Source organism: Molossus molossus, unplaced genomic scaffold (assembly GCF_014108415.1).
Source record: "Molossus molossus isolate mMolMol1 unplaced genomic scaffold, mMolMol1.p scaffold_m16_p_17, whole genome shotgun sequence".
Taxonomy (NCBI): Eukaryota; Metazoa; Chordata; class Mammalia; order Chiroptera; family Molossidae; genus Molossus; species Molossus molossus.
The window spans coordinates 52977372-53003337 of record NW_023425352.1 but is presented as its reverse complement, the minus strand read 5'-3'; the positions used below and the strand labels follow the sequence as shown (position 1 = coordinate 53003337).

The window sequence follows — 25966 nt, the reverse complement described above, 5'->3', positions numbered from 1 at the left end:
GGGGAGCAATAGTTCTGAGGCAGCCAGTTGTTATATGGCTTTTGTCTTCACGAAGCCACCCATTACTGTAGAGCCATAACTCGCAGGAAGCCAGCTGTCAGGGCTGTGGCACAGTCCCCTCTGGGTGGGGGGCAAGGGGAGAGGAAGGGTGTCTGTGGCCAAATTCCCTTTAGACACCTGAGCCTGGCTGGCTTTGTAACCGGAGAGTTTTGTGTCTTCTCCCATTTCCATCTTCCCAGGGGAGACCCCTGGGGCCCCTCTTTTCCCTCTCCACCCTTGGAAAGACAGCAGGGAGGCCCTTTTGGATTCCTTGGTTTGCAACTCCCCGAGTGCTGGGCTGGGCTGGGCTGAGCTGTGGCTGGCTGGCTTTGGGTGCTCTGATCTAGCGCTTCCCTTTGAAATCTACCCCCTCTTTTTTTTTTTTAAACCAGGTATGATGATGTCAAACGTGATGCTGATGCTACAGTTACAGACACGGCCCCTGTTGGCGCAGCCTCTCTGATTCTCCTCCTCTCCGCGTCCAGCGCTGGGCTTTTTCAGACAAGTGCATCTCCTAACCAGGTCACATTTCAGCCGCGACCCGCTATCCGTCTGTCACCGGAGTCAGACCGGGCAGGAGGAGGAGGGCTGAGGAGGACGACAGCGTTTGCTTCGCCAGCTGTGGGGTGGGAAGAAGGACATTAAAATACTGCAGGAGTCAAGACTCCCCCCAGGTCGCATCCAGACCACGATGCACGCCCCGGGCTGCGGGCGGCTGGTGCTGCCGCTGCTGCTCCTGGTTGCCGCAGCCTTGGCGGAAAGCGACGCCAAGGGGCTCAAGGAGGGCGAGACCCCCGGCAATTTCATGGAGGACGAGCAATGGCTGTCGTCCATCTCTCAGTACAGCGGCAAGATCAAGGACTGGAACCGCTTCCGAGACGTAAGTCTGCAGGACCCCGAGGGCGGAGGGCGAGGGGCACGGGTTTGGGGAGGGAGTTTCGGAGCCGAGACCCCAGCCCCGGGAGCAGCGGCTACAAGTCGCAGCCAGAGGCTCCCGCAACCCGGCCAGCTCATTGCACCGCGGGTGAACAGCGTGCACCCACCGGGCTCTGGCCAGTTGCCGCCCTCACGGCCCGAGTCTCCCTGGTTGGCGACTAGGTCTCCGCCGCCGCAGGCGGGCAGGCGGGCGCGGAGCAGGATGCGGGATGCAGCGGGGGAGGTGCAGGGAGGGAGGGGCGGAGGCCCTGTCTGCAGCTGGGATTCGGACCTGCTTCCCACCGCTCTTTTTTCTGAGTCGCCCCCAGGCCTGCACCTAGCCGAGCAGATGCTGCAGGCTTCACTCGCCCGGCACTGCGGAAGGGGCAGGTCTGGGTGCGGCTGCTGGGGAAGATAGCATCGTCTTGCGCGAGTGCCCTCTGTTCCCATCTTGGGCTTTGGGGGAGGGGACACAGAAGGGGACCGGGCCCATAGCTGGGGTTCTGAGTTTCGGGAGCGGGAAGGGTCCAAGCAATCCTAAGGTTAGATGGTGAAAGGCGTGTCTGCGATGGGGGAGGGGGGCGGACGATGGCGGTGAAAATACCCTAGGCCACCCGGGTGGCCTCCGGAACCAGGTTGGAGGTGCCCATTTACAAATGAAGGCTGGTTTTCCAGGACCAGCCTTTCATGGGGGAGCCCAACCCCGAGCTAGGGGAGCGGTTCTGATGCGGAAAAAAGACTCCATAGCCCCATATGCTTGAAAAGCAGAGGGGAAAGCCCACATGCTGGGTCTGGGGGCCCTCTGCGACCCGCTGCCCCAACCCGGCTTAACCTTGGGAGGAACTTTGCTGGATGGGGGTGGGGAGGTGGCTGCAGGGGAGCCAGTGATGCTGCAGCACTTTGTTTACCGGCACCTGTAGATCAGAGGGGAAACGGAGGTGGTGTTCCCAGAGGGGAAGTGAGTGAGGAGTGGAGGGCAGAGGGCGTGGCTGGGACCCAGAGAAGAGGGTGGGGTGGGGGTGGGGTGGTTAGGTGGAGGTTGGGCCCGGATGCGCCAATGGAGACCGTCCCAGCGACCTAGTACTCTGTGATACTACTTCCCAGAAACCCTCTTCTACGACCCCAGTTCTTGCTCCTCATTCCCAGATGCCCTCATTGCAGCTACCTAGTACAACACAAGCCACCCCCTGACCTTTCCCATCTTCTCTTAAACTGCATGCATCCAGAAGTTTCTTACAAATGTATTTGAAAAACACACTCTTCATATGATATCCAGCCAAGTGATGGGAAGAGGCAGAGAGATAAGGATCTTTTTGTTATGGTGAGAGAAACGACTGTTTCTCTCCAAAGTCAAACTGATGGGCGGTAATTCATCAGAAAGAGTGTGCTGCCAGGTCCTCTGGAGAGTGACCTGGGCCCCAGAGTGGGGTTGCCCCACCCAGACTGGTCTAGCCAAGGCGAATGGAGCTCCAGCCAGGCCTTTCCTTGGCCCCTGCAGGCCCAGCACAAATTAGCTGCAGTCTCCAGTCGCTGCCTGGGAAGCAGGCGAAGGGGGGAGGGGGAGCAGCAGGCTGGCCCATCCGAAATCCATGTGTCACTGGTCCAGGCCTCCCTCAGCCTCACTGGCTGTTTGATCTTCCACAACAGAACCGGTGAAGGTCAGAGGGAAAAGAAATGCTTAATCAGAACAGTAAAGGTTTAAAAATAAAAGATGTCTCCCTACCTCCCTTCCTCCACCTGCTTCCAATAGCCAACTCTGTGGGTGAGAATAAATGATTGGCTGCTTGACCCCTGGCACAGGGCTGCCCACCTGTCTCCCTGTATTGGTGCCAACCACTTTCCTCTTTCCCCCATGCTCATCAGCAGAAAGACACCAGATTTGAAATTCTGCAGGACCTGCCCTCATAGGATTTTTGGAAGGCTGTAGGGCATGTATTGATTTGGGTGGCCTCAGACTTTTTTAGGGCAGATTTCCTCTGAATCTGCATTTAAGAGGAGCTCTGGCTACAGGAGGACAGGGTCAAGGAAGGCTGTGCAGAGGGTCTGGCTCTGGGTGTGTTAGCAGCTTTGTGGAAAGGCAGGCAGCTGCTAGCTCAGAGCCACCGCATTGCATAACTTTAGGGAGCCACAGTGTGAATGGCGCCCCCTGGAATTGTGCAGTGCACAGACTGCATGCAGGGGCTCTGCCAGCACTACCACTTCTCATCCTTCCTGTTAGGAGAGGTCCCACTTCCCTCCCTAAGGGCTGGAGGCCCTCTGGTTGGGCACAGTAGCGTCAGGCTTTCCATATATTTCATCAGGTTAGCTTTCTTGAAAATAGACTCCTTGGCTTCTCAAAGGGGAGATAGGAGTTTCTTCTTTTGAACCTTTAAGGTGTTGTCAAGTTGAACCAGAGCCTTGTTCATAATCTATCACAAAATGGTGTGGGGTCCCCGGTTCACCTTGGTGGAAGGAAGGCAAGTAGAATGGACTCGTCTTAGGAAATAGGATGGAGGAGTCAGCATGAGTGGGGGACATATGTCATTAAATGGTGTTGGCTGAATTGAGGGGGAAGATTGAGGGAATCGTGTCTAAGGGATCAGGAGAACGAAAAGGAGGAAAGCCTGGGCAGTTATTCTAACATGGAATTGGTCCGAGTTGGTGAGGGGGGACTTCAGCTAAGCATTCTTCCTCTGAGCACTGGGATTACAGTGGTGGCAGGATTTACTAGTGGAGTAATCCTCTCCTACAGGGCTTCACATCCTGTGCCTGAGCAGATCTCTTCTAATGCCCAGGAGGAGAGAATTTCATGTCAGAGGAGATGGGGACGTTGTGATCTAGCTGTGCCCTACCCTGGTCTTCTCCGATCCCTGCCTCCCAGTGCCACCATCCCGGATTCACCGAATGGGGTGGGATTTACTGCAGGTCTTTGGAGTGAAGCGTCCAGGCCTCAGAGATGGCGATGGACAGTCAAGAGGAGACGGGTGCATTACACAGCATTCTTCTGGCAGCTCCGAGAGCCTGGCTAGGCAGCACTGACTGTTCTTTCCTCCTGGCTCTCCTCTACTCTGTACTCCACTTCCATTCCACTGTAATGAGATTTGTGAGTGTCTAGCACGGTGCGTGGCCCCCGGGAGGCACACAGTCCATGTGTGTTGAACCGCTGGTTGCAGTGAGTGCTGACACCGGCCGTTACCAGCAGCGAGCGCTGCCCAGCGAGTGTATTGCCTCTGGTGCCCCTCTAAAGTTGTGGTCACTTTAGAGCCCACCCATTTTGTGGTTGAAGAAAAGGAGGCACAGAGAAGTTAAGTCATTACCCAAGGGTCAAATAGCGAGTAGGTGACGTAGCTGGAATTGGAACCCAGGTTGTCTAAGTCAACTCTGCTTTTCAGGGAACTCTAGGCCTAACCTTTAATGAAACTGGGAAGGAAGAATCTGCCCTGAAGAACAAATTCTAGTCTGGCTTGTGTCCTGTGGGTCGCAGGCATGCCCTGGGCAGGAGCAGCGCCTGCTCCCAACCCCTGGCCTGGTGACGCTCCACAGGCAGCGCCCCGCCAGGAGAGGCGGGTGCAAGTGGTTGGAGAGCTCCGACCTGCACGTGGAAGGCCTGGGTTCAGGTTCTGCCTCTGCCACTGGCTGGGCATGTGATGCCAGGTGCATCCGCTGACCTCTCTGAGCTTCAGTTTTAGGCGAGGAAGCTGACATGAATGCATAAACACAAGGTACCTTGTCGGAGGCCTGAGGGCATCCACTTCGGGTGATACTGTCCAGCCCCACCAAAAACTACCAGATGGATCAGCATGTCCGGGGCTAGCCCACACCACGCCTCAGTCTCCATGAGAAAGGTGCTGATGCATGTTCACTAACTCACTCGTTCTCTGTAGGTCTAAACACCTCCCAGATGCCAGGGCTTTGCCATGACCCTGGGCTCTGGCCCAGGGAAGTATTGCCTGATGGCTACTCAGGATTCTGGTGTTTTTATGATCACCAAGCAGGTCAGTAGCAAGTTTTAGCCACAAAGATGCTTCCTTATTACCACCCCGGCCCCACCCACCTCAACCAATGCAAGTGTGGGGATGAACTGCACAGATGTTTGTGGAAGTGTGGGTGTGTGAGAAGAACCCCCAAATGGGTCAGAATAGATTCCATAATTGGGGTCCTCCCGTAACCTCCTCCTGCACCCTGGTTTTGAATCCTCTCTCACACTGAAGAGTGGTGTCATTGTGGTGAGGGACTCTTGAGTACACAGCAGGGCTCCACGCCTTGGGAAGAGGGAGAGAAGAGTCCTCTGGCTGGAGAGGATGTCATGTGCTCCTCTCAGCTTCCAGCTAGTCTGAAGAGGACAGCAAGCCAACACCACCTCCCGCTCTCCAGTCAGGAGGCTGTCTGGAGGAGTGGAGAGCTGTCTGTCCTACCCCAAGCCCCAGGGAGAGCACTCAGCTTGTCTTCCTTGTGAGAGGACAGAACTAATGCTGTGGCCTTGGGAGCCACTTCACATTTGGCCCTTGATTTTCCCGTCGGTTTAATGATCAGGCTAAACAGAGTAATCTACCAAGCCCTCTCCGTCCTGTGACTCGGGGAAGATGGCACCAGCACTCGCCAACAGCCCCTTGACCCGCAGCCACCCCAGCCACCCACCCATCCCTGCCGCAAGCTGGGCAGCAAGTCTTGGGGGTTAGGGAAGGGATTTACCTTTTGCTTGAGCAGGTATCTGTGACCAGATCAGGGCAGGGTGTGTATTAGCCAGAGTTTGAGAAACTTAAGAAATGGGGCTTGCCCTGCCGGTTTGGCTCAGCAGTTGGAGCATCGGCCTGCGGACCAGAGAGTCCTGGGTTCAGTTCCCGCTAGGCCCTAGCAGCTAGGGGCACATACCAAAAAAAAAGAGGGGGGGGGCTTGATGGCATCTTGGGGCAAATGCCAGGCTGGGGATGGGCATACCGCTTCTGTCCATGTTTATTGCGGGTGGAACACGATAGTCTCCTTAGGACTGTAAACAAGGAGAATGTGTGCCCGAGTAGAGGCCTGGATACAGACTTTATTTTATTTTATTTTTTTGTGATACGTGCCTCTAGCAGGAACTAAACCCAGGACTCTCTGGTCCACAGGCCAAGGCTCAACCGCTGAGCCAAACTGGCCAGGGCTGGATACAGACTTTAGATACCCTGTGTCTAACGTTGTGGGCTGTGTAGGGTGATGTGGTTCTTGAAATGGGACAGCCTCTGACCCTGGGGCTCAGGTGGCATTCCTTTGGAGGTGTGGCCCCTTCCTCCAGGTTCCTGCAGTATTTATTGGCCATGCACTCATTTGGCACATGTTGGTGCTGCCTTGTGGCCTCACACTGTGGGTTTGTGTCTCAAGAGTCCTCCTGCTGGTATTTTTAACATGTTTGTCACGTACCTCCCAGGGTAAGCCCTTGAGGGCAGGGTCTGGGAATAGATTGCTTGGTGTACCTGACCACCCGTCCTCAGAGCATTGCACAGGGTGTTTGTGTACACAGTGGGTGCTCAGTATAAGTGTATGCACTGTGGAATGTGAGAGCCAGAAAGGATCTCAGCTCACCCTCATCCAAGCCCTTCCCTGTCGTCTTCAGGCGGCAGCACTGTGGGTTCAGGCAGCAGAGGGCCAAGGGGGAGCTGGGGCTCTAGAATGAGCCATGCTGGTTATTTGGGGAGATCTCTTTTTCTTTTTGGACCCCAGAAGGGTGGGACGGTCACAGCTAGAACCCCAGCACCCTGACCCCCCCAGAGATTCACTTGTAGTATAAGAGAATGAACGACACCACGAAGGAAGATTGTCCCCCAGGTCTCTGTCCTTCAGCCATTTTGTCTGTGGGTCTGGGCCTGACTGCAGCCAGCCTTCCCTTCTCCTGGCGAGTGGGGGCTCAGAGCCCAGAGCAGGCTAAGCACCTGTCAGAGCTGCCCTGCCTGCTCTCTCCCCAGACACCTGAGAAGAGGTCAAGGCTGCGCTCTGCCTGTCTGGGTGCAACCTTCTGGCTTCTTCCCTGGTCCCTTGTTCCCTTGCACAGGTCGAGGACATTCAGACTCCTCCTGTCTTCTCAAAGTTGTCATTTTGGAAGAGCCAGGGGAGCAGAACCATGGAGCCTCAGCAGAATTAAGCACGAAGCACTAACCCCCACATTTTGTAGGTAGAGAAACAGACCCAGAAGGGGGCAGTTACCTGAGGACCCATCTCCCCGCTCACCATACCCGTGTCTGTGTTTCCTCAGTTCCAGCCCCTGGGTCCTCCTCAGAGATCCCTGGCATTGAAATTCTGCCACACCCCCTGTCCCAAACGGGAACGGAGGTCCCGTGGCAGCTCCCCTGTTCTCAGCCCCGGGACCTCTGCCTGGAACCGACACCCAGGGACTGGGAGGTGGCTCCAGATGCCCCGGGTTCGCGGGAGAGGCAAGCCCAGGGAGTCTGGGAGGGTGGTGTGGGCATATGGCGTGCACATTTATGCCCTCCAAGGAAATTCCTCTGTCTGCCAGGTACTGTCTCCTTCTGTTTGTCCAGGCCCAACAGCCTCTGCCGCGCCCTCTGAGAGAGGAGCAAATATTTAACAACTGCTTCGGTCCCACCCTCCTCTGCACGGAGGGCGCTGCCTCCTCAAGATGCCTTCTGCCGGCTTGTGATGGGGGTGCCAGGCCTCAGCTGAGAGCCCAGGCAGCCCCACTCGGCCTGGCTCGCTCCTTCCCGGCTGCCTCACTCCTTCCCGGCTGCCTCACTCTGCTCCCCTGCTGTGCAGGGAGGGGCAGGAGGAGGCCTGAGCCACCCGTCTCCAGGGCCTCTCCGGGGCCTGGGCTGCCCGAGGCTGTCTGGCCTAAGGAGTGAGGCGGAATAATGCCAGGCACAGGGTCTTCCCGAGGTGGAGAGAGGCCAAGCCTGCTTCCAGTGTTAGAGGTTCTCCATCTTTTAAAAAATGAAGAAATGCCGTAACAGGCTTCCAAAAGTTTATTTAGTCTCAGGATGGATGTCATTTGGTTCCATCAGTGTGCCTCTGGCTGCAGATTCTTGTTTAGAGACACTGTCAACAGTCTATGCTTGGAGTCTATGCTGGGAGAGGGTGGGGGAGGTAGACTCGACTTTGGGTGGTGAACACACAAAACAGTATACAGCTGATGTATTTATAGAGTTGTATACCTGAAATCTATATAATTTTATTAACTAATGTCACCCTAATAAATTCAATAATATATTTTTTTGGTTAATCCTCACTTGAGGATATTTTTCCTTTTTTCTTTTAGGGAGAGTCTAAGGGAGGGAAGGAGAGAGAGAGAGAGATATTAATTGACTGCCTCCCTCATGACCCCGACCGGGGCTGGGGATTGAACCTGCAACCCAGGTACATGCCCTTGACCAGGAATCGAACCCACGACCCTTCGGTCCACTGACTGACGCTCTAACTGCTGAGCCAAACCGGCCAGAGCCATCAATTTTGTTTTTAGTCCATATTTGGGGTCCACTGTGACCATGAGACCCAAACGTGCATCTTGCCCACCCAAGCCCAGGCCCCCACTTTGTGTGCCAAGGAACCGAGCCTCACTGGTCTTTTGTGGCTTTTGAAAGTGCAGAGCTCCCAGTTTACAAAGCCCTCTCTCAGACATGGCTGCACTGGGTCCCTCGAAGCCCCGGCAAGGGTGTCATGTCATTTGACAGACAAAGAGGTGGGGTCTGGAAGGGCAGGACTCCAGCCTGCAGTCTTGCTGGCAGTCAGAGGCAGGGCCAGGCTGCAGCCCAGTGCCCTGATTCCATGTTGGCAGTCAGTCTCCCCATCACACTGTGCAGCCAAGAGACAGGCAGAGAGTTGCCCAGTGGGTTTTAGCCCAGTAAGTCAGGGCCTTGGGAGGACTGCTCTTCCTTTGCTCCATTTACTGCTGTGTCTCATCCTCTCCACCAGATGGAGAGGCCGGGAGAGATTGGGTTAATTCAAGCTGTGAAGTGAGCGGGTGATTTGGGTGCTAATTAAAATGACAGGAAGTAAACAGCACTTGGAAACACCCAGCATGTGCCCCAGGCCTGCGCAGTCACCACCATCTCTCCCCCAGCCTGGCATGGTGGGCTCTGTCTCCATGGCAACTGAACTGAGCCACAGAGATCAAAGCAGGAGATGGGTTAGCTCCAAACTAGTCAAACCTGGGGCATGAGAAGGAGTTTCTGGAAAGTGCCTGGAGAAGGAAGCCCCCAGGTGTCTTCCCCCACCGCTGCCAGTCCCTCCCCTCTGGCTATAGGACTGCCTGCTTGGGGGCTGAAGCAGAGCTGGTGTCATTGGAGAAACCAGCATGCACCGGGTCTGGGCCTCCGGGTCCAGCCCCAGGCCTGGGACTTTCTGCATCTGCTCAAGTGTCTGGAGCAAGTACTGAGTCAGTACCGAGTCCTGGTAAGGGGCACAGAGTCTGGAACCACAGTTCTGGGGCTACCACTACTCTTCTGCTGTGCAACTGATGTGTGATCCTGAATAAGTCCTCCAAGCCTCAATTTTGTCACCTGAGAAATGGGAATAACAATAGTTATTTTCTCTTAGGGTCATTGTGAAGAGCCAATGAGCCAGTGAGCCAATGGATATAAAGCGCTTAGTGCAGTGCCTCCCATGTGGTAATTGATGAAAAGATGTTACCTGTTATCAGTGGTATTTTCACTCTGTGCCAGGTGCTGGGCATAGACAGATGAGCTTTACATGGCCTCTGCCCCGAGGGAACTAGCCATCTACATGGACTCAAACCTACTACATGGGCAGAAGTGTAATGGAGGAATAATAACTTCTACCAGGCGCCGCGGCTCGAGGGAAAACTGGATGTGGGGCAGGTTAGGGAAGATGAGGACTGAGCTGGGTTTTAAAACATGAGTAGAGCCCTGGCTGGTTTGGCTCAGAGGTTAGAGTGTCTGCCTGCAGACCTAAAGATTGAGGGTTTGATTCCCAGTCAAGGGCACGTACCTGAGTTGCAGATTCAATCCCCAGCCCCAGCAGGGGTCACGCAGGAGGCAAGCAATCGATGTGTCTCTCTCACATCAATGTTTCTCTTTCTCTCTCCCCCTCCCTCCCTTCCACTATAAAAACCAATAGAAAAATATCCTCAGGTGAGGATTAACAGCAACAAAAAAAAAGGAATAGAAGCTCTTGGGCTGCATGCAGACACACGTTCAGGATTGGGTCAAGGCTATGCCAGGTCCAGCCATGCCAGCAGCTGCTGGGAGGCATGAGGCTGGGAAGATGGGTTCTCTTCTCCAGGTGACAGGGAACCAGGGAGGGTTTTTAATAGATTTATGGTGGCTTTTCCCTTTATCCAAAAAGTAAAACATGTTCACATTGTAGAAAATTTGGAAACTTGGGAAAAGGCAGAAAGATGCCCAAATTCTCTGCATTCCTACCCCTGGGGGAGCCACTGTTAACATTTTGGTACAAATTATTTTTACCTGCTCACTGGTTAAAACTTTTTTTAGGCCCTGGCCTGGTAGCTCAGTTGGTCAGAGCATCGTTGCGGTACGCCAAGGTTGAGGGTTCAATCCCCGGGCAAGGCACATACAAGAATCAACCAAAGAATGAAGAAGTGAAACAAATCAATGTGTCTCTTTCTCTCCCTGCCTCTCTCCCAATAAAGAAAAAACAACAACAAAAACCTTTTTCTTCAGAATGTATATTCAGTGAAGGGTTTTTTAAGGAGGGAGAGACATGGTCAGAATTGTGTTCTAGAAAGGTCTCTGTGGCTGCAGCAGTGTGGAGGATGGAAGGATGCAAGGAATCCCGAGATGACCTGGCCGGCACCGCTGTGACCGAGGCCAGGGCTGGTGAGGTAGCAGTGGAGGCTGCGAAGGGAGGAGAGTAGGGAGAGGAGAAGGAGGCGGAAGCACAGGCGGGGGAGATAAGGCAGATAAGGTGGGGGGGGCAGGGCAGATTCCTTGGCTTGATGTGAGATTGGAGAGGGCCCTGTGACACGCGCCAATGGAAAGGGCCTGGGGTTGGAAGTCAGGAGACTGGGTTCCAGTGAGCCAGCCTGCTTCTCGGGCACTGAGCATCTGCGTTTTCTCACCCGAGGTCCCACATGAGAGGCGAAGACACCAGAGACATAAGGTGCATTAGACATAAGGTGCGGAGCTGGAAGGCCCTTAGACCCAGAGCTGGTGCCATGGGCTCACCCCGCGGCCTGCTGAGCCCTCAGCGGGAGCTCTCCAGGGCCAGCACCCAGGAGGCTGCAGCGGGCTCAGGTGGTGCTTGGGCAATGATGGTTTAAGCAGCTCTGCAGGTGGTGCCAATGTGCAGCTGGAACTGAGAGGTACCCACGTGGCCAGAGAGGACTCAGCTCCGAGAGAGGAAGTGACTTGCCGAGGCCACACAATGAGCCAAGTTCAGAACAGACTGTGTCCAAAGTCCCTTCCACCCCCCTGCCCCTTGTCAGTGCAAGACTCTCTCAGTGAGAGACCCCACCTACCCGGAAGGTGCGGCGGAGGGTCAGTCCCCTCAGGTCCCGCCGGAGCCCTGGCTCACTTTCTCATCTGTCTTGGGACCCTTGGCCAGTGCTCTGCCTCTCTGAGTCTCCGTTTTCTCATTTTTTACGAGGTTGATTCTTATGGTCCTGCCTGTTTAACAGGATTGTGAGGGCAAAAGGAAGACACACACACACAACTATTTGGAGAGGATTTCATTTAAAAGCACCAATGTTTTTTCAGCACCTGCTCTGTGCTGAGCACCACTGTGTGCAGGGGTGGTCATGGCCGAACTGACCAGGTGAGGTATCCAGGTAAAATAGATATGCTCATCCTCTGCCCAGAACTTTGGGTCTCAGCCTGTGACCCATCTCCCTTTGGACCTGGCCCTGGCTCTAGACTAGATCCTCCTTCCTGGGGGCGGGGTAGGAGGGACAGGATCCACCCTTCAGTAGCAGAAGCAGGACAGAATTACACCTCCTCCTCAGAAGACCATTTCACACCACTGCTAATGAGCCCACCTGGGTGCCATAAACAGGCATTGATGAGCCAGCCCACATCCGACCTTCGGGCCCCCAAGTGTGTCCCTGGGCTCTGCCTCCCTGCTGCCCACAGGACTTCCTCATTACCCCTTCCCTGGAAACCCCTTGGGGGAGACTTCGCACTGGTCTCTGTCCCCGCAGCCTCTCTGTTCTCGCCAGGGGCTCCTTCTGTGGCCTCCTACCTGTTCTCTGATTCTCCACCATTTCCTTGCTCAGCGTTTATGGTCTCTTCTTCGGCTATGATGGCTTTTACTTGTTGAGTGCTTTTTGGACACCAAGCACCTCACAGACACCTCATTCCTTAATCCCTGAGTAGTCCCAGAAGACAGGCGCTGCTGAGCTCCTGCTGGTCAGGGTGCTTGCCCAGGTGAGCTGACAAGGGAGCGGTGGGGTTCTGTGCGACGCCAGGGCCCGCCCTCCTCAGCCCTCTCTGTCAGCTGCTCCCATTGTCCAGGGGTGAGGGTCCTGGGACCAGAAGCACTCGGGCCTCTCTCCACCTGCTCTCACAGTGGGTACCGAGAGCTGAGCTAGAACAGAAGACTCAACCCCTGCTCCCTGCCGCTGAATCGGGAGGAGCTGGGTGGGTGCAGATGGCTCCCCACCAGGACTGATGGAGGAGGTGGGTGGTGGAATCTCCCTTCTCAAACTCCCTCTTCCCCTTCTCACTTTCCCTTGGGTTTCTAATAAAAAATTCTTGATCTTGACCTTCGAGAACCCACTTTGTACCAAGCCCCAAAGGCTCCTGCTCACAGGCGAGTTGGCGGTTAAGGCCGGAGTGTAGGGAGTGAGCAGGCACGAAGGCCCTTGGCCGACACAGGCCCCTCCCTACTCCAGTTCGGCGCAGGTGGGTTCTGGGGCATCCAGACCTTGTTGGCTGGGGACAGGTGACTCATACCAGCCACTTCCCCTGTCCTCCTCTCGGCCTCATGTCCACTCCCCTCCCAGGGAATGATGAGCAGCTGGGAAGACCCCAATTTGATGGAGGCCAGTCCCTACTTTTGCCCCAACCTTGAAGCCCTGGCCTCAGCCATGTGGCCCCCCTCAGCCTCCAATTCCCATCTGGGGTGGAGGGACACTGGGAGAGGACCCCTCCATCCCGAGGAGTGCCCGGAAGAGGGCCAGGTCGGGGCTGGCTTCCTCTGGCCCTAGCCAATGAGGGAAACGGTGCCCGCTTCCCTGCCCTGCAGTCCCCTCAGCAGCTTGCCCAGGGGCTCACGGGGGCTCAGGCCGCGCCTGTGGAGTTGGGAGGGGTGCCCGAGCCTGGAGCCAGGGCTGGCCTGTTCAGTGCCCATGGGGCCACCCAGGCCAGGTTCTCCGGAAGCCGTTTCTGAGGCATTCCTCCTGCTAGCTCCGGGCTCCAGGACAGCGGGACACGGCTGCTTGGACATGTGTGGGGGCAGGTGTGGGCAGAGTGGAGGGGGAGAGAGAGGAGAGACAGGGAGATGAACACGAGGTGCATGTGGAAGCAGGACCCTCCTCACAAGAGAGGTTGCTGGTCTTCGCCTGCCACCCTTTCTTCCCCCCCCCCCACCCCACCCCTCTCTGGGGAAGGGTCAGGAAGACCAAGCAGGGGAAGGCCTTGGTCTCTGGTGTGAAAACTGGAGGCTGCTGGGAGAAATGGGCTTTGTTACCTTGTTTCTGGATAAAAACCACCTGGCACTGGGTGAGCTGCCTGGAGGTGTCCTTGTTTCCTACGTTGCTTACACGTGTGTGCACATGTACACATGCTCATAGACGAGGACCTGCACACACACATGCTCCAGAATGCATACCCAGGGCCCGCAGGCATGCACACATGTGAGCAGCACACAGTACACGCATGACCACAGTGCACTTGACGTGGGTGCTGATCCCAGCTGCCTGCTGGGCCCTGGCCACTTCCTGGCCTTTGCTAGAAGGCCGTGCTGGTGCGGCCCTTGCCCTGCCTGGTCCTCTGATGCAAGTGGACTTCCAGGGGAGCCTTCAGAAGCCCTGGGGCCCTGGGGTTTCAAAGCAGCTGAGGACGCAGGTCCTTGTGCCCCTTGCTGCCCCCATGTGGCTGCCCTGTGATGCAGCAGCCCCATGCCCTTTTCCCCAGGCCTGCCAGGCATTTGGCTCCTTCCCACCCCTACCCCACCTCACCCCTGCACAGCTCTGATCCTTGGTGGGCAGTTGTGTGCGGCTCCTCACGCCCCTCTCCCTCCATCCAGAGGAGGCCAGCAGCTAGCTCCTTGGTACTGCCAGCCTCCAGTCCCGAGAAGTTCCCTCTGCCTGTCCTGCAGAGCTTCCACCAGGGACACCCGGAGCTGTTCGACAGTGTTCAGCAATGCCACCACCCCTGGGAAAGCAGGGCAACCAGATGTGTTGGGAGTTTCATGCCAGTGAGCTAGACTGGGAGCCACTCTTTCTCCAGCCGCTCTGGGGTCCTCGGGCCCCTGTGGCCAGAGCAGGGTGGGGGTGAGCACCCATGTGTCTTCTGCCTTGAAGACTGTATTGTAGCCAGAGAGAGGTCTGTGCTGGGTGTCGGGACACCTGGGTTCTGTGATGGTGGGACCTAGGTCAGGTCATTTCCTATCACTGGGCTTGCCGGCCTCTCCTGTACACAGAGGGGCTGGGCCAGGATGGCCTCAGAGGGCTTTTTCAGGATCCTCTGAATTTGAGGACTTGTACCTAGACCATGGTAACTGAGGATGCCATTAGCATTTGAAGGGACCGTGGCCCCTGCAGTGCCCCATCAGAACCCTGCAGCCAAGTCAGACCTTGAGTAAGAACAGTCCCTGTGCAGCCTGGAAGGGTGGTCCTCCTCCCGCCTCCCTCACATGGTGGGCAAGGGTGAGGGGCGGGGCTGCCCGGGGAGGCACCCTAGCAAAGGGAGAGACTGGTGTTTCTGGGACACCCAGGGCACAGCTTTGAGAATCACATTTTCCAGGTAGTACAGGCCCCCCAGACATCTGCCCTAATGGTGGGGACAGGGCTGGGCCCTGGGAGCAGCCTCAGGGCCTGGAGGAGAGGATGGCACCTCCCCTCTCCATGCCACGGGCCTCACCCCTCCTGCTCCTAGGGCTGGCCTCGAGCGGGCCCAGGTCTTTGCTGTCTGGTGCAGACACAGGAATACTGGCCTCTAGTTGACCGTAGAGGTCAGAGGACCACAGCAATTGAAGACTATTGCGCAGTGCCCCCAACCAAGGGCAGGGGAGCCCTGGGGTCCTGTGGTCTGAGGGTGTCCTCACACTGACATCCCCATCTCTCCCTGTCTCCTGCTTCGTTCCTGGTCTGCGGCTGCTTCCCGCTCCCCAGGAGGTGGAGGTGAGTACTGCCCGGGCCCCACGGCACATGGTCCCTCTGCAGTCCACTCTCCCTGCTCCCTCTGCGCCCTCACCCTGACTTCTTCCCTGCAGCGTCCACTGTGGGGTGGGGGATAAGGAGGCTCTGGAAGAAGCTGGAAGGGATTCTAGACATGGGTTTAGGGGGGTAGAGGTCTGCGGGAAGCAGCTGGCAGGGCCTGGGTGCACAGGGGTCATCGAGCAGCCACCAAGATGGTGGCCATGCACACGTGCAAGCAGTGGCCCAGCCCTGTCCTCTCCTGGTCCTGGAGTTGAACCTCCACTCTGGATGCGAATCTTAGCCCTTTCCTTCTCCCCCACCCCTCTCTGTCCTCTCCTAGGATGATTACATCAAGAGCTGGGAGGACAACCAGCAAGGAGATGAAGGTAACACGCCCCTCCCAGGTCGGGGGAGGTGACTGATGCCCAGGGAGACTTGAAGCCAGAGGGCAAGTCCTGACCCTGGGCAGCCAAGGAGCCGAGGTGCTCTGGTCACCAAGAGCTGCGGACAGGAGCTTCCAAGCTCAGAAGTGGCGCCAGGGGCCAGGGATCTCTGGCACTGATGCCCAGCTGACCTGAGCTCCGCCCGTGTGTCCCGCAGCCCTGGACACCACAAAGGACCCCTGCCAGAAGGTGAAGTGCAGCCGCCACAAGGTGTGCATCGCCCAGGACTTCCAGCGGGCCATGTGCATGAGCCGCAAGAAGCTGGAGCACAGGTGCGGGTTTGGGGAGGGTGCCCGGGCAGGGTTTACTAAAGAGCAGGAGTTTGACTGACCCTCTCCTGCGCACCCCTCATCTATTGCTGTGAAGCAGACTACCTCAAAACTTTGTGTCTGAAACAACAAGGTGTGTTAGCTCACGTTTCATGGGGGCCAGGAATCCAGAGGTGGTTCTGTCGGATGGTGCTGGCTCAGGGTCTGTCCTGAGTGACAAAGATGCTGCTGGGCTGCATCATCTGAAGGCTGGCCTGGGGCTGGGGGTTCGCTCCCGAGCTCCTGACACAGCTGTTGGCGGAGGCCGTTGCTCCTAGTCACGTGGACCTGTCCATAGGGCTGCTTGAATGTCCTCACCACGTGGCAGCTGACTTCCCCTGGGGGAGTCGTCTGAGGGAGATGGAGCAAGGAGGAAGCCACATGTCATGTATGACCTCATCTCTGAAGTTACACACTGTTACTTCTGCCACTTCTGTGTGTTCGGAGTGAGTGAGAAGTATAGCCACGCTCTGGAGGAGGGCGATTCAGCTCCATCTTTTGAAGGGAGGCGTGTCAGAAAATGCGTGGACACACTTAAAGCCACCACACTGTGAGAGACCGTTCACCAGCCATGTGGGCCCTGGGAAGTCGGCGCCTGCCTGGGCCTTGCTGCCCGCGCCTGTGAGGCAGACAGGCTGGCCCAGATGGTTCGGGGCTCCTTCCAGCTCTGGCATGCAGTGACTTCATGAGATACTTGTTGCTTCTGAGGCTCGCAGAGGAGGGGAGGGATGAGGGGCATCTGCGGCCTTAGCTCTAGCCCAAGGACCAGACCCCGCCTGGTGCCAACACGCCTAGAAAAGCTCCCAGTTCCCTCCCCTCTTGTCCTGGATTAGAGAATCAGAGACCAGAGACGGGGTACAGTGTTAGATGCCTGCAGGGGCTGGCAGGCCACGTCCATGTGCAGAGCTCAGTGACAGCCACTCGTGAGCCCAGGCCCTGCGGAGAGGGGCCCAGTGGCCGACTAGGGCCTTGTGGGACCAGGACCGGGACCAGAACCAGGACCGCTACATCTTACTGACGAAGGCCAGGAGTCCAGGCTTTGTGTGAATGGTTCTATTTTGTAAATAACTCAATTAAAAACAAAAAGCCTCGATGGCCAAAAAATCGAGTGTGCTGGGCAGATATGGCATGTAGGCCATCAATTTGCAACCTCTGATTCGGTCTGACCCCTAGGCCGACTCCCTCTTACATCTTACAGTCAGACGGGCATTGCTGCCTGGAGGCCCTGCAGACCCAGGACCCCAGCAAAGGGGAAGCCGGAGTCCAGACCCTGCCCCGTTGGCCCTCCCCAATGAGCTGGAGGGGGTCTGGCTGGGGGTGACGGGGGTGGGGGTCAGGGAGAGGCTGCATCTACTACAGGTGTCCCGGACCAGCTTCTCTGTCCCTGTCCCTTTCTCATTTCGCCTCTGTCCTTGTGCCCTCCCCACCCTCCGCAGGATCAAGCAGCCTGCCCTGAAGCTCCATGCCGGCAAAGACAGCGCCTGCAAGCCCTGCCACATGGCCCAGCTGGCCTCAGTCTGTGGCTCTGACGGCCACACGTACAGCTCCGTGGTGAGGGACCCGGGCCCCAGCGCGGTAGGGTGGGTGCCATTGAGGCCACAGGGAACAGAGAGGACTGAACAGGCAGCAGAGCTTCCTGAGGGACCCCAGTATTGATGGGGGGCCGCAGGGTTCACAGCGCATTCAGTGTAGCCCTCAGAGGAGGAACACCTGAGCCCTGGGCTGGGGCTCCCCAAGATGCTGATCTCAGGAAGGTCCGATACGGGCTGGGCCTGGGAAGACAGGTGGGCAGGTGACTGCAGGTTAGAGAAAATGAGGAAAGGGCCTCCTGGGAGAACCGGGGCCATGGAGGAAGGAGCTGTCACCCAGTGACCACAGGCAGAGACCATAGGAGGGGACAGTGTTCGCCAGCCAGTCCTGGGCGTTCAGGAGCAGGAGGAAATACTCTCCTGTGAGGTGACCATGTGGGAAGGAACAGCGGTTGGGGGAAGGAATTCCCACCTGAGGGATTTTGACGAGGATTAAATGATACATTTGTGAAAGCCTTGTATCGGCTGCCGATGCCACAGACGCGCAGTGATGGTGATCCCCTCCCAGATGAGCGGGGGTGTGGAGGGGGCTGACTGTCCGTCCGCTCGGGCGGGGTTCTAGGGCTTCAGAACTGGGGGTGATGTGCAGGTTCAAGAGCAGGTCTGCCCCTCCCTGTGGGTGGTGAATGAAGTTGGGGAGGGGATGAGGTCACCCATTGAAGGGAGGGTAGGGAGAGAATAAAGCGAACGCTGAGGCCAGGAGCTGGAGGCTGGCAGGGCAGAGGAGCAGGAGAGAAGCTGTGTCACACCCAGAGGGCATGGTGGGGTTTGGGCAGGAAGCTGAGGTCTGAGGGTCATGGCTCTCCTGTGGGAGGTGGAGGGCACCAGGAGGTCTGGCTCCCATCCCAGCCTGGTGGCCTGCGGCCAGTCCTGGGCCTCTGAGCTTCCATGTTCTGTGCTGAGCACAAGGACCACAGTTCCTCCCTCGGAGCTGAAGGGGACCAAGAGAGAAGATGCTGTGACAGTGCTGCAGTCACCCCTCAGGGGAACCAGACTGCCACCAGGGAAACTGGTGGAGGGCAAGGAGGGATGAGCCCGCTCAGCAGCTGGCTTTAGCTAACAGCTGCAGCTGAGTGGTTAATAAAGGCCCAGGAATGAGCAGATGTTCAATAGCCAGTAACTGTTGTCAAGAGAGCTGAGCAAAGCCCACGGAGGTGACTGTGGGAAGGCCACTGAAGGAGGGTGTCAGTGGCCAGGGACCCAGGGACCAAGGGACTGTGGTGAGCAGGAGAGGCCATGAGGGCAAGGAGGGGGTGGGCAATAGCTAAACAGGGTGAGGGCATGAGAAGACGGGTGTCCTGGGAAAGATAAATGTGCAGAGAGGGCAAGCTGGTGCAGAGTGGGTTCACGGGTGCCTTCAGTTGCTAGCACCCCCTTCCTAAGCCTGAAGCCCCTTGCCCTGTACACCCATGGCTACCAGAGGGACCAGGAAGGCTGTCCTGTCAACAGTGAGAATGGGGAAGGCAGGTGTGGCTGCCATGTCGGTGGCCCAGCTGCAGGGCCCCTGAGGTGAGGCCCCCTTACCCCTCCACACCCCACCTTTCATCTTGTGCAGTGTAAGCTGGAGCAGCAGGCCTGCCTGAGCAGCAAACAGCTGGCGGTAAGATGTGAGGGCCCCTGCCCCTGCCCCACGGAGCAGGCCACCACGTCCACCGTGGAAGGCAAACCAGGTAATGCGTGCTGGGCCACAGCCAGGGCGGGCTGGGGTGGGTCTCAGTGCCAGGGCTCCAGGACAGCAAGATGTTTGCAGAGCAGCGAGGGAGAAGTGGAGAGAATGAGGACAGGCCGGGGAGGGGCAGGGGGCTTGGGCCTCAGCCACAGTGCTGTGTGTGTTTAGTGAGTGAGGGGAGAGGGAGCCTCTAATTTCTAACTCCCCTTTCTGTAGCATCCCAGAGGGCTGCCCCACCTCTGCCTGGAGGGCAGCATCCCAAGTTAAGATCATGCTTGCTGCTTCACTGACCTTCACCCTCCACCCCCTCCCTGTTCTGCAGAGACCTGCACGGGTCAGGACCTGGCCGACCTGGGAGATCGGTTGAGGGACTGGTTCCAGCTTCTCCATGAGAACTCCAAGCAGAATGGCTCAAACAGCAGCGGAGCCAGCCCAGCCAGTGGTACAGGAGCCCGTTGCTCTGCCTGGGAGGAGGGAGGGATCTGGGGAGACAGGTGTGCCCTGGGGCCAGCCTGCCTTGTGCTCCCTCCTGCCAGACTCTGAGTCCCTAAAAGAGCCTAAACCCCAGAACCAGGGGCAGTAGGCTTCAACCAGATGGAAGGGATTCAGGTTAGCTAATAGGAAGAACTTCTTAAAATGGTGGGGTGAGTTTAAGCCCTGAAATGTAGCCAAGGGAAGGAAAGGAATTATTTTCTCTGAAGTGCTTTCAAACAGGGTTTTGAATGGTTTAGGTGCAGTCTTAGGTGGAGGCAGAGGGATGGATCTGACCCTGAACCGAGGGCTGAGGGGAAGGTGAAGGGATGGACGGACGGATGGCTGGAGCTTTGCCTTGAGTGTGTTGGAACCTTGTCTTCTTCTTAGGCCTGGACAAGATCTTGGGGGCCAGCTGCAAGGACTCCATCGGCTGGATGTTCTCCAAGCTGGACACCAGTGCTGACCTCTTCCTGGACCAGATGGAGCTGGCTGCCATCAACCTGGACAAGTACGAGGCCTGCATCCGCCCTTTCTTCAACTCCTGTGACACCTACAAGGATGGCCGTGTCTCCACCGCGGAGTGGTGCTTCTGCTTCTGGAGGGAGAGTGAGTGTGGCCCCTGGCTGGGCCCCCACACTCCCGGTCTCTGCCCCTTGCTCCAGGCCCTCTCCAGGCATTGGAATGGCTGTCTTGGTCAGCTAGCAGGACCAGAACTTTCCCAGCTCACCCACTTCCAATACTCTCCGTGACGCCAACACAAACTCCCTTCTGTGTAGGCTCCAAGGCGGATCCCGATGGTGTGGGTCCTGAAGTGTATGCACTTTTGGAGGTCTTCTTAAAGAACGAATGTTAAAAAATGATAAATGTGCCCTGGCCGCTGTGGCTCAGTGGTTAGAGTGTTAGCTCGCGCACCAAAGGGTCACAGGTTCGATTCCCAGTCAAGGGCATGCACTTGGGTTGCTGACCGGCTTCCCAGCCCTGGTCTAGGTCGTGTGGGAGGCAACTAATCGATGTGTCTCTCTTGAATCGATGTTTCTCTTTCTCTCTCTCTCTCTCCCTCCCTCCTTACCTTCCACTCTCTAAAAATCAGTGGAAAAAAATATCCTCAGATGAGGATTAACAACAACAAAACTAAATGTACCATTTCTAGGGACCCCTGGAGGGTCTTGAAAGGGCCTTGAAGCTAAAGCTACTTTGGCTTTTCCATGATTCCACTTTTGGGCGCATCTCGTTATTTGTCCCCAATAGGTGATTATACAGGTGATCGTTAGCCTTAGAGACATTTCACATCATTTGCTGAGTCACAGCTGGACATATGCTAGAGATCATCTAGGCCAAGTGCAGCTGCCCCTGGAGAGGAAACGAGTCCCAGGGATCAGCTGCCTGGCCCAGCCCCTGGCACCCGCCCCGGTGCCCTTCCTGGCTCCTCGGTGGTCAATGGTCGTGGAGTAAAAGTAGTACAGCATCCGTGCCTGAGGCTCAAGCTGCTGCTAGGGCTCCACCATATGCTGGTTTGGGCCCTGGGCAGGTACCTTTCTGAGCCCAGTTCCTCCATTTGAATCGGGAGAACAGACCTGCCTCGGAGACTGCTGTGAGGATGCACTGAGAAAACCTGGGTGCAGGGCCTGTGTACAGCACAACCCTCTGCATAGTGAGGCCTCTGGATCAGTTTGATTGCCCCTGACTGCCCAGCCTCCCTGCTGTCCGCACTGCTCCCTCGCCTGTCCCTCCAGGCCTTGGAAGCTCATTCGTTGATTCTATACACCAGCCTTCCTGGGCAGAAGCCTGGGAACAGGCCTCATTTTATCATCACCCAGGCCTCCAGCTGGGATGGGCCAGAGGACTTCTCCGGTCCCAGACAAGTTCAATTTGGCTGCTAGTTATTTTCAGGCTTCCCACTAACGTCCCCTCTTGTCTCATGTTTCCCGTGGAGCTTCTACCCCTGGGGAGTGTGTGCGTTCGCCCCTCTTTAGAATCCTATTTACTCATCCCATGCGTCACCCACACCCTCAGAGAGCCCTTGGCTTCTTGGGGACCTCGGCCTACCCTGTAGGCATGGAACGGCCTCCCTCATTTGGAGCCTGGGTGCCGTGCATCAATTTGGGGACATTAAAGGGATCGGTGCATCCCATCACTGTGGGGTGGCTGCAGATCTGAGCCTGGTCACTTTCATCTTGTACAGCCCCTTGCCTGGGATTCTAAGCCTTGGGGGGCACGGTGAACCCTCCCAGTTCCATGGGATAGTCCCACCCGAGGCTGCTTCTCTCCCTGCAGAGCCCCCCTGCCTGGTGGAGCTGGAGCGCGTCCAGATCCAGGAGGCTGCCAAGAAGAAGCCAGGTGAGGTGCTGAGCTGGGTGCAGAGGAGGCAGGGAGGGGCGCCCAGGGTCCCTCTGAGGCCACTGGAGGCTCCAGTCCCTGGGTGTCAGGGAGGACCTGAGCCCAGAGGACACCTGGCCTAGGAAGACAGGGGAAGGAAGCTGCCTTCCTGTTCTCCTTCTTGTGCTGGGGCAGGGTCTCCCAGCCAACCCCTCAGTGAGTGTGTTCTCAGCACTACTTTCTGCCTACCCCTGTTGGGGCAGGATGTGGGGCTACAAAAGGTTCCCAGGACTGTCCATTTTATTCAGTTCAGCCGGGGTGAGAGCGGGGCTTGGGTGAGGCCCCCCCAGCAGGCACTCACTGCTCAGCAAGTGCTCGGGAGCCGGCCCTGGTCAGAACTGATGGGTCACAGCCCTGGCCCTGGCCTCATGAACCCAGGAACAGCACACACCAAAAAGGCAGAACCACCAACCGTGGCTTATGGATGTGGGGTGCTGAGGGGGAGTTCAGGTGGGCATAAGTTAACCTGGGGCTCGCAAAGGCCTCTCTGGGCTGCTGGCTTTCGTGGGGAGACCTGAGGGATGAGAAGAGCCAGCCAAGTATGAGCAGAGGGCAGGAAGACAATCAAGGTTTATGGGGAACAGAAAGAAAGGTCCCATGTGGCTGGAAAGTGGTGGTTGAGGGGACAGAGGTCTGAGAGGCAGGTTCTGTGGGGCCTCATAGCTCCTTGACAGCAGCTTGGCGTTGAACTGGGTCGATGAGACCAGTACATGTGAAAACGGACACTGGAACCACACTGCAGACCCATACTGACCGAGAGCCCGAGCCTTCAGGGTGGGTTTGAGCGCCGCTTCTTCCAGGAAGCCACCAAGATCCTCTCCAGTCTATTCCTGAGCATGCTTGGGGGGCCTTTGGGCACCCATCCGGTGGCGCCTTGTAGTAGTATTTCTGTGTGTGTCTCACCCCCCAAAGTGGGCCGAGTCCATCTCTGGGTCCCCAGCGTGGTGATCGCGTGTTTGTTGAGTGGACAGAGGAGCAGCCTTCTGCAGCTGAGGGAAATGGGTGGGCCCTTAGGCAGGTCAGAGCCGGAGGGGCTGAGAGGAGAGGCGTGGGCACTGCCAGCCCGAGACAGCCGGGAGCAGGAGCAGCCGGACGGGCACTGCGCAGGACGACATCAGCCTGGCCTCCTGCAAGACTTGGGCCGGGCAGTGGAGGAAGTGGTGGAGTCAGGCGGGCGTCATCTGGGCCTGAGCAGGTTACTTAGGGAGCTGGGTTTTCCTGTCTCCAGTCAGTGGAGCTGGAAGAAACATGGGCATCCGGGTTGGTTGGGTGGTCGGCGCCTGGGCTGGGGGGTCTGCACCGCTGCCTGTGCCCGAGGCTCCAGGGCCACCTCTCTGAAGAGCCGGCCTCCCGGCCTCTGCTCTGACCCATCCAGGAGCCTTCATCCCGAGCTGCGACGAGGACGGCTACTACCGGAAGACGCAGTGTGACCAGAGCAGTGGCGACTGCTGGTGTGTGGACCAGCTGGGCCTGGAGCTGACCGGCACCCGCACCAACGGGAGCCCCGACTGCGGTGAGGGCGGCGGCAGCAGGGGGCTCCGGCCTGCGCCCGGGGGTCTGCGCCCCTCGCTGGTGGGCAGTGGGGAGAGGGGGCCGGCAGGGGCCTAACGTGACCCTGGCTTGTTCACCTCACAGACGACATCGTGGGCTTCTCAGGGGACTTTGGGAGCGGAGTCGGCTGGGAGGACGAGGAGGAGAAGGAGGCGGAGGAAGCGGGCGAGGAGGCCGAGGAGGAGGAGGGCGAGGCGGAGGCGGACGACGGAGGCTACATCTGGTAGACCGCCTGCGGGCGTGGAGGGGGACAGGCCAGCAGACTTGGACAGCAGCAGGCCGCTTACAGATGGATCCGGAAATACAGCTGGAAGGACCCGGCTGCGGCGGGAGGGCGGGGAGTGTGAGTGCACGGCACGGGTGCGGCCCAGATGGGAGAATGCCTGTGCGCGTGCGTGCGTGCGTGCGTGTGCGCGTGTATGCGTGCGTGCGTGTGTGCGTGTGCGCGTGTGCGCGTGAGCGCATGCGCTGACAAACCTGCCCTTGGTCCACACTGCTCCTGGCAGAGTGAGTCACCCAAAGTCCCCTTTGGCCTCCTTGTAGTTGTTTTCACTCCACCTGTTGGTTTTCAAATACACATTCACACACATATACCCACTGAAAGGTCAAAATTGATGAAAGATGCCCCGCGAGTCACGTCCCCTAGCTGCCTCCAGGCCTGCCCTGACACCCTGGCCGGCTTGGCTGCCCTCGGCTCAGCCAGCCCTGACTCCTGTCCCTGCCTGCCCTACTCGCTCCCCTTCTGGGGTCAAGCTCAAGCCTGCTGGCATGTCCCCATTGAGGGGAGGGAGGGCAAGGAGCTGTCTGCTGGCTGGAGGTCTTGCCAGAGCTGGGCCAGTTTGGCTGTACCTGTCCCACCAGCCTCGGCAAGTCCTTTCCCTTTGCGGGGCTCCCCAGCACCAGAGAAGCTCTCCTAACCCAAGCCGTTGTGACCGAGGTGGCCAACAAGGAGCTGGGGGCACAGGCTGAGAAGCAGGGGGACGGGGAGGCCTTGCCAGGCTGCCTGGGGGTGGGGTGTGGAGTGGCAGGGACTGACCAGCAGGTAGTCTGCTGGTGCACACCCAGGCAGAGATCTCAGCGGCCGAGACAGGGCAGCCTCTTCCTGTGGGGCCATTCCCTTGGAGGCAATGGGCAGGTTAAGTAAGTGAGCTCTACTTGGCTGTGTGAGGTGCTGCACCTGCCCGTTCCCCTTGCTGGGGTTCCTGGTCCCCTCTAGGTCTTTGCCGGGGTGTATGTGTGCACCACCTCCTTCCTGACCCCCTAATAAATGCTCCCCTCTCACGCAGACCAGTAGAGAGGACTGTCCCTGAGTCCCTGTGAAGGAGGAGTGGTGGGAATCTGTAACCTCCCTGCCCTCAGAGATCATGACCTTCCCCAGCTCATTTCCTCAAGGGAGAAGCACTTCTGTGCCTGAGCGGGCTTCCAGCTCCACTCCTCCCGGCCCCAGGTTTTCTCCGTCCCCCTGGGGGTCCTAAGGCAGCTCTAGGGAGGGACTTCTCCAAGCTCTGAAGGAAGCTTTCTGGAGTTGTGAAAAGTCAAAGGGGCAGGACTGGGACAACCTGGCCCGAGGCCACGCCTCACTGTTCCCCCAAATCTGCCAGGCGGGAGCTAGGGTGGATGAGAAGGTACTCGTGTCACCCCCCTCCCCAAAAAAACCTGTCCAGTTCTACTGAAGCAAATCCCTAACACTGTTGGGGAAGAATTTCTTACCCAGACTCGGGCCTCTGATGCCCTTCGGTGTGTGGCAAGGGCAGTGAGAAAGTGTGTGTGTGTGTGTGCGCGCGCGCGCACGCGTGTGTGTGTGTGTGTGTGTGTGTGTGTGTACGCTTTGTGTGAGACGAGGGGCCTGGGAGGTGAGGAGGGCACCCTGTGTGCTGGGTGGGTAGCAGGGCGTGGGGTCTACCTGGCGAAGTTCCCTGTGCAAGGCTCCGGCCAGGCCCTCCGCACCTTCAGCACCCACTGCATCTGCTGGACTTGATGAAAGAATCTCACCTGTCTGCCCCGTTACTCCACCCTGGAATCCCCACCTTCCAAGTCTTCTCTTGGGGGAAATAATGAAACTCCAGTGAGCCCCATAAACCGCTTCTCATTCTGCAGCACAGTTCGGACCATAAGGTGTAATGCTGTTCCAGGTCCCCCACATCTGTCTCCCCTTCCTTCCTTCCTTCCTTCCTTCCACCTCCTCCCCCTCCTCCTTCTGGTCCCAGCTCAGTTCAGGGATTTGTCTCGGAGCAGCTGCTTCTCTCACTCGGGGCTACTTGAAACTTCCTGCTCTCGCTTGGATTGAGGTCTGTCTGTCCCTTCCCTCTGCCTCAGCTCAGACTTCTGGAATGTCCTCCTGGGGCAGCTGTTGAGGATGC

The 25966-nt window shown here is 57.6% G+C and overlaps 1 protein-coding gene across 2 annotated transcripts; it reads left to right on the top strand.

Annotated features, from left to right (window-relative positions):
* The first annotated feature begins 299 nt into the window (after positions 1–299).
* Positions 300–25966, top strand: SPOCK2 (SPARC (osteonectin), cwcv and kazal like domains proteoglycan 2). Of its 2 annotated transcripts, XM_036264975.1 has the most exons (11): positions 300–919; positions 15170–15178; positions 15537–15582; positions 15797–15911; positions 17384–17498; positions 19092–19206; positions 19528–19647; positions 20067–20285; positions 21954–22016; positions 23431–23568; positions 23691–24200. In XM_036264975.1, exons 1-11 carry the CDS (start codon positions 731–733, stop codon positions 23831–23833), a joined length of 1272 nt encoding a protein of 423 aa, XP_036120868.1. In that variant the 5' UTR covers positions 300–730; the 3' UTR covers positions 23834–24200. The 2 variants fall into 2 exon arrangements, with proteins under 2 accessions (XP_036120868.1, XP_036120869.1); XM_036264976.1 differs by lacking the exon at positions 15170–15178 and having other exon boundaries at positions 464–919; positions 23691–25966.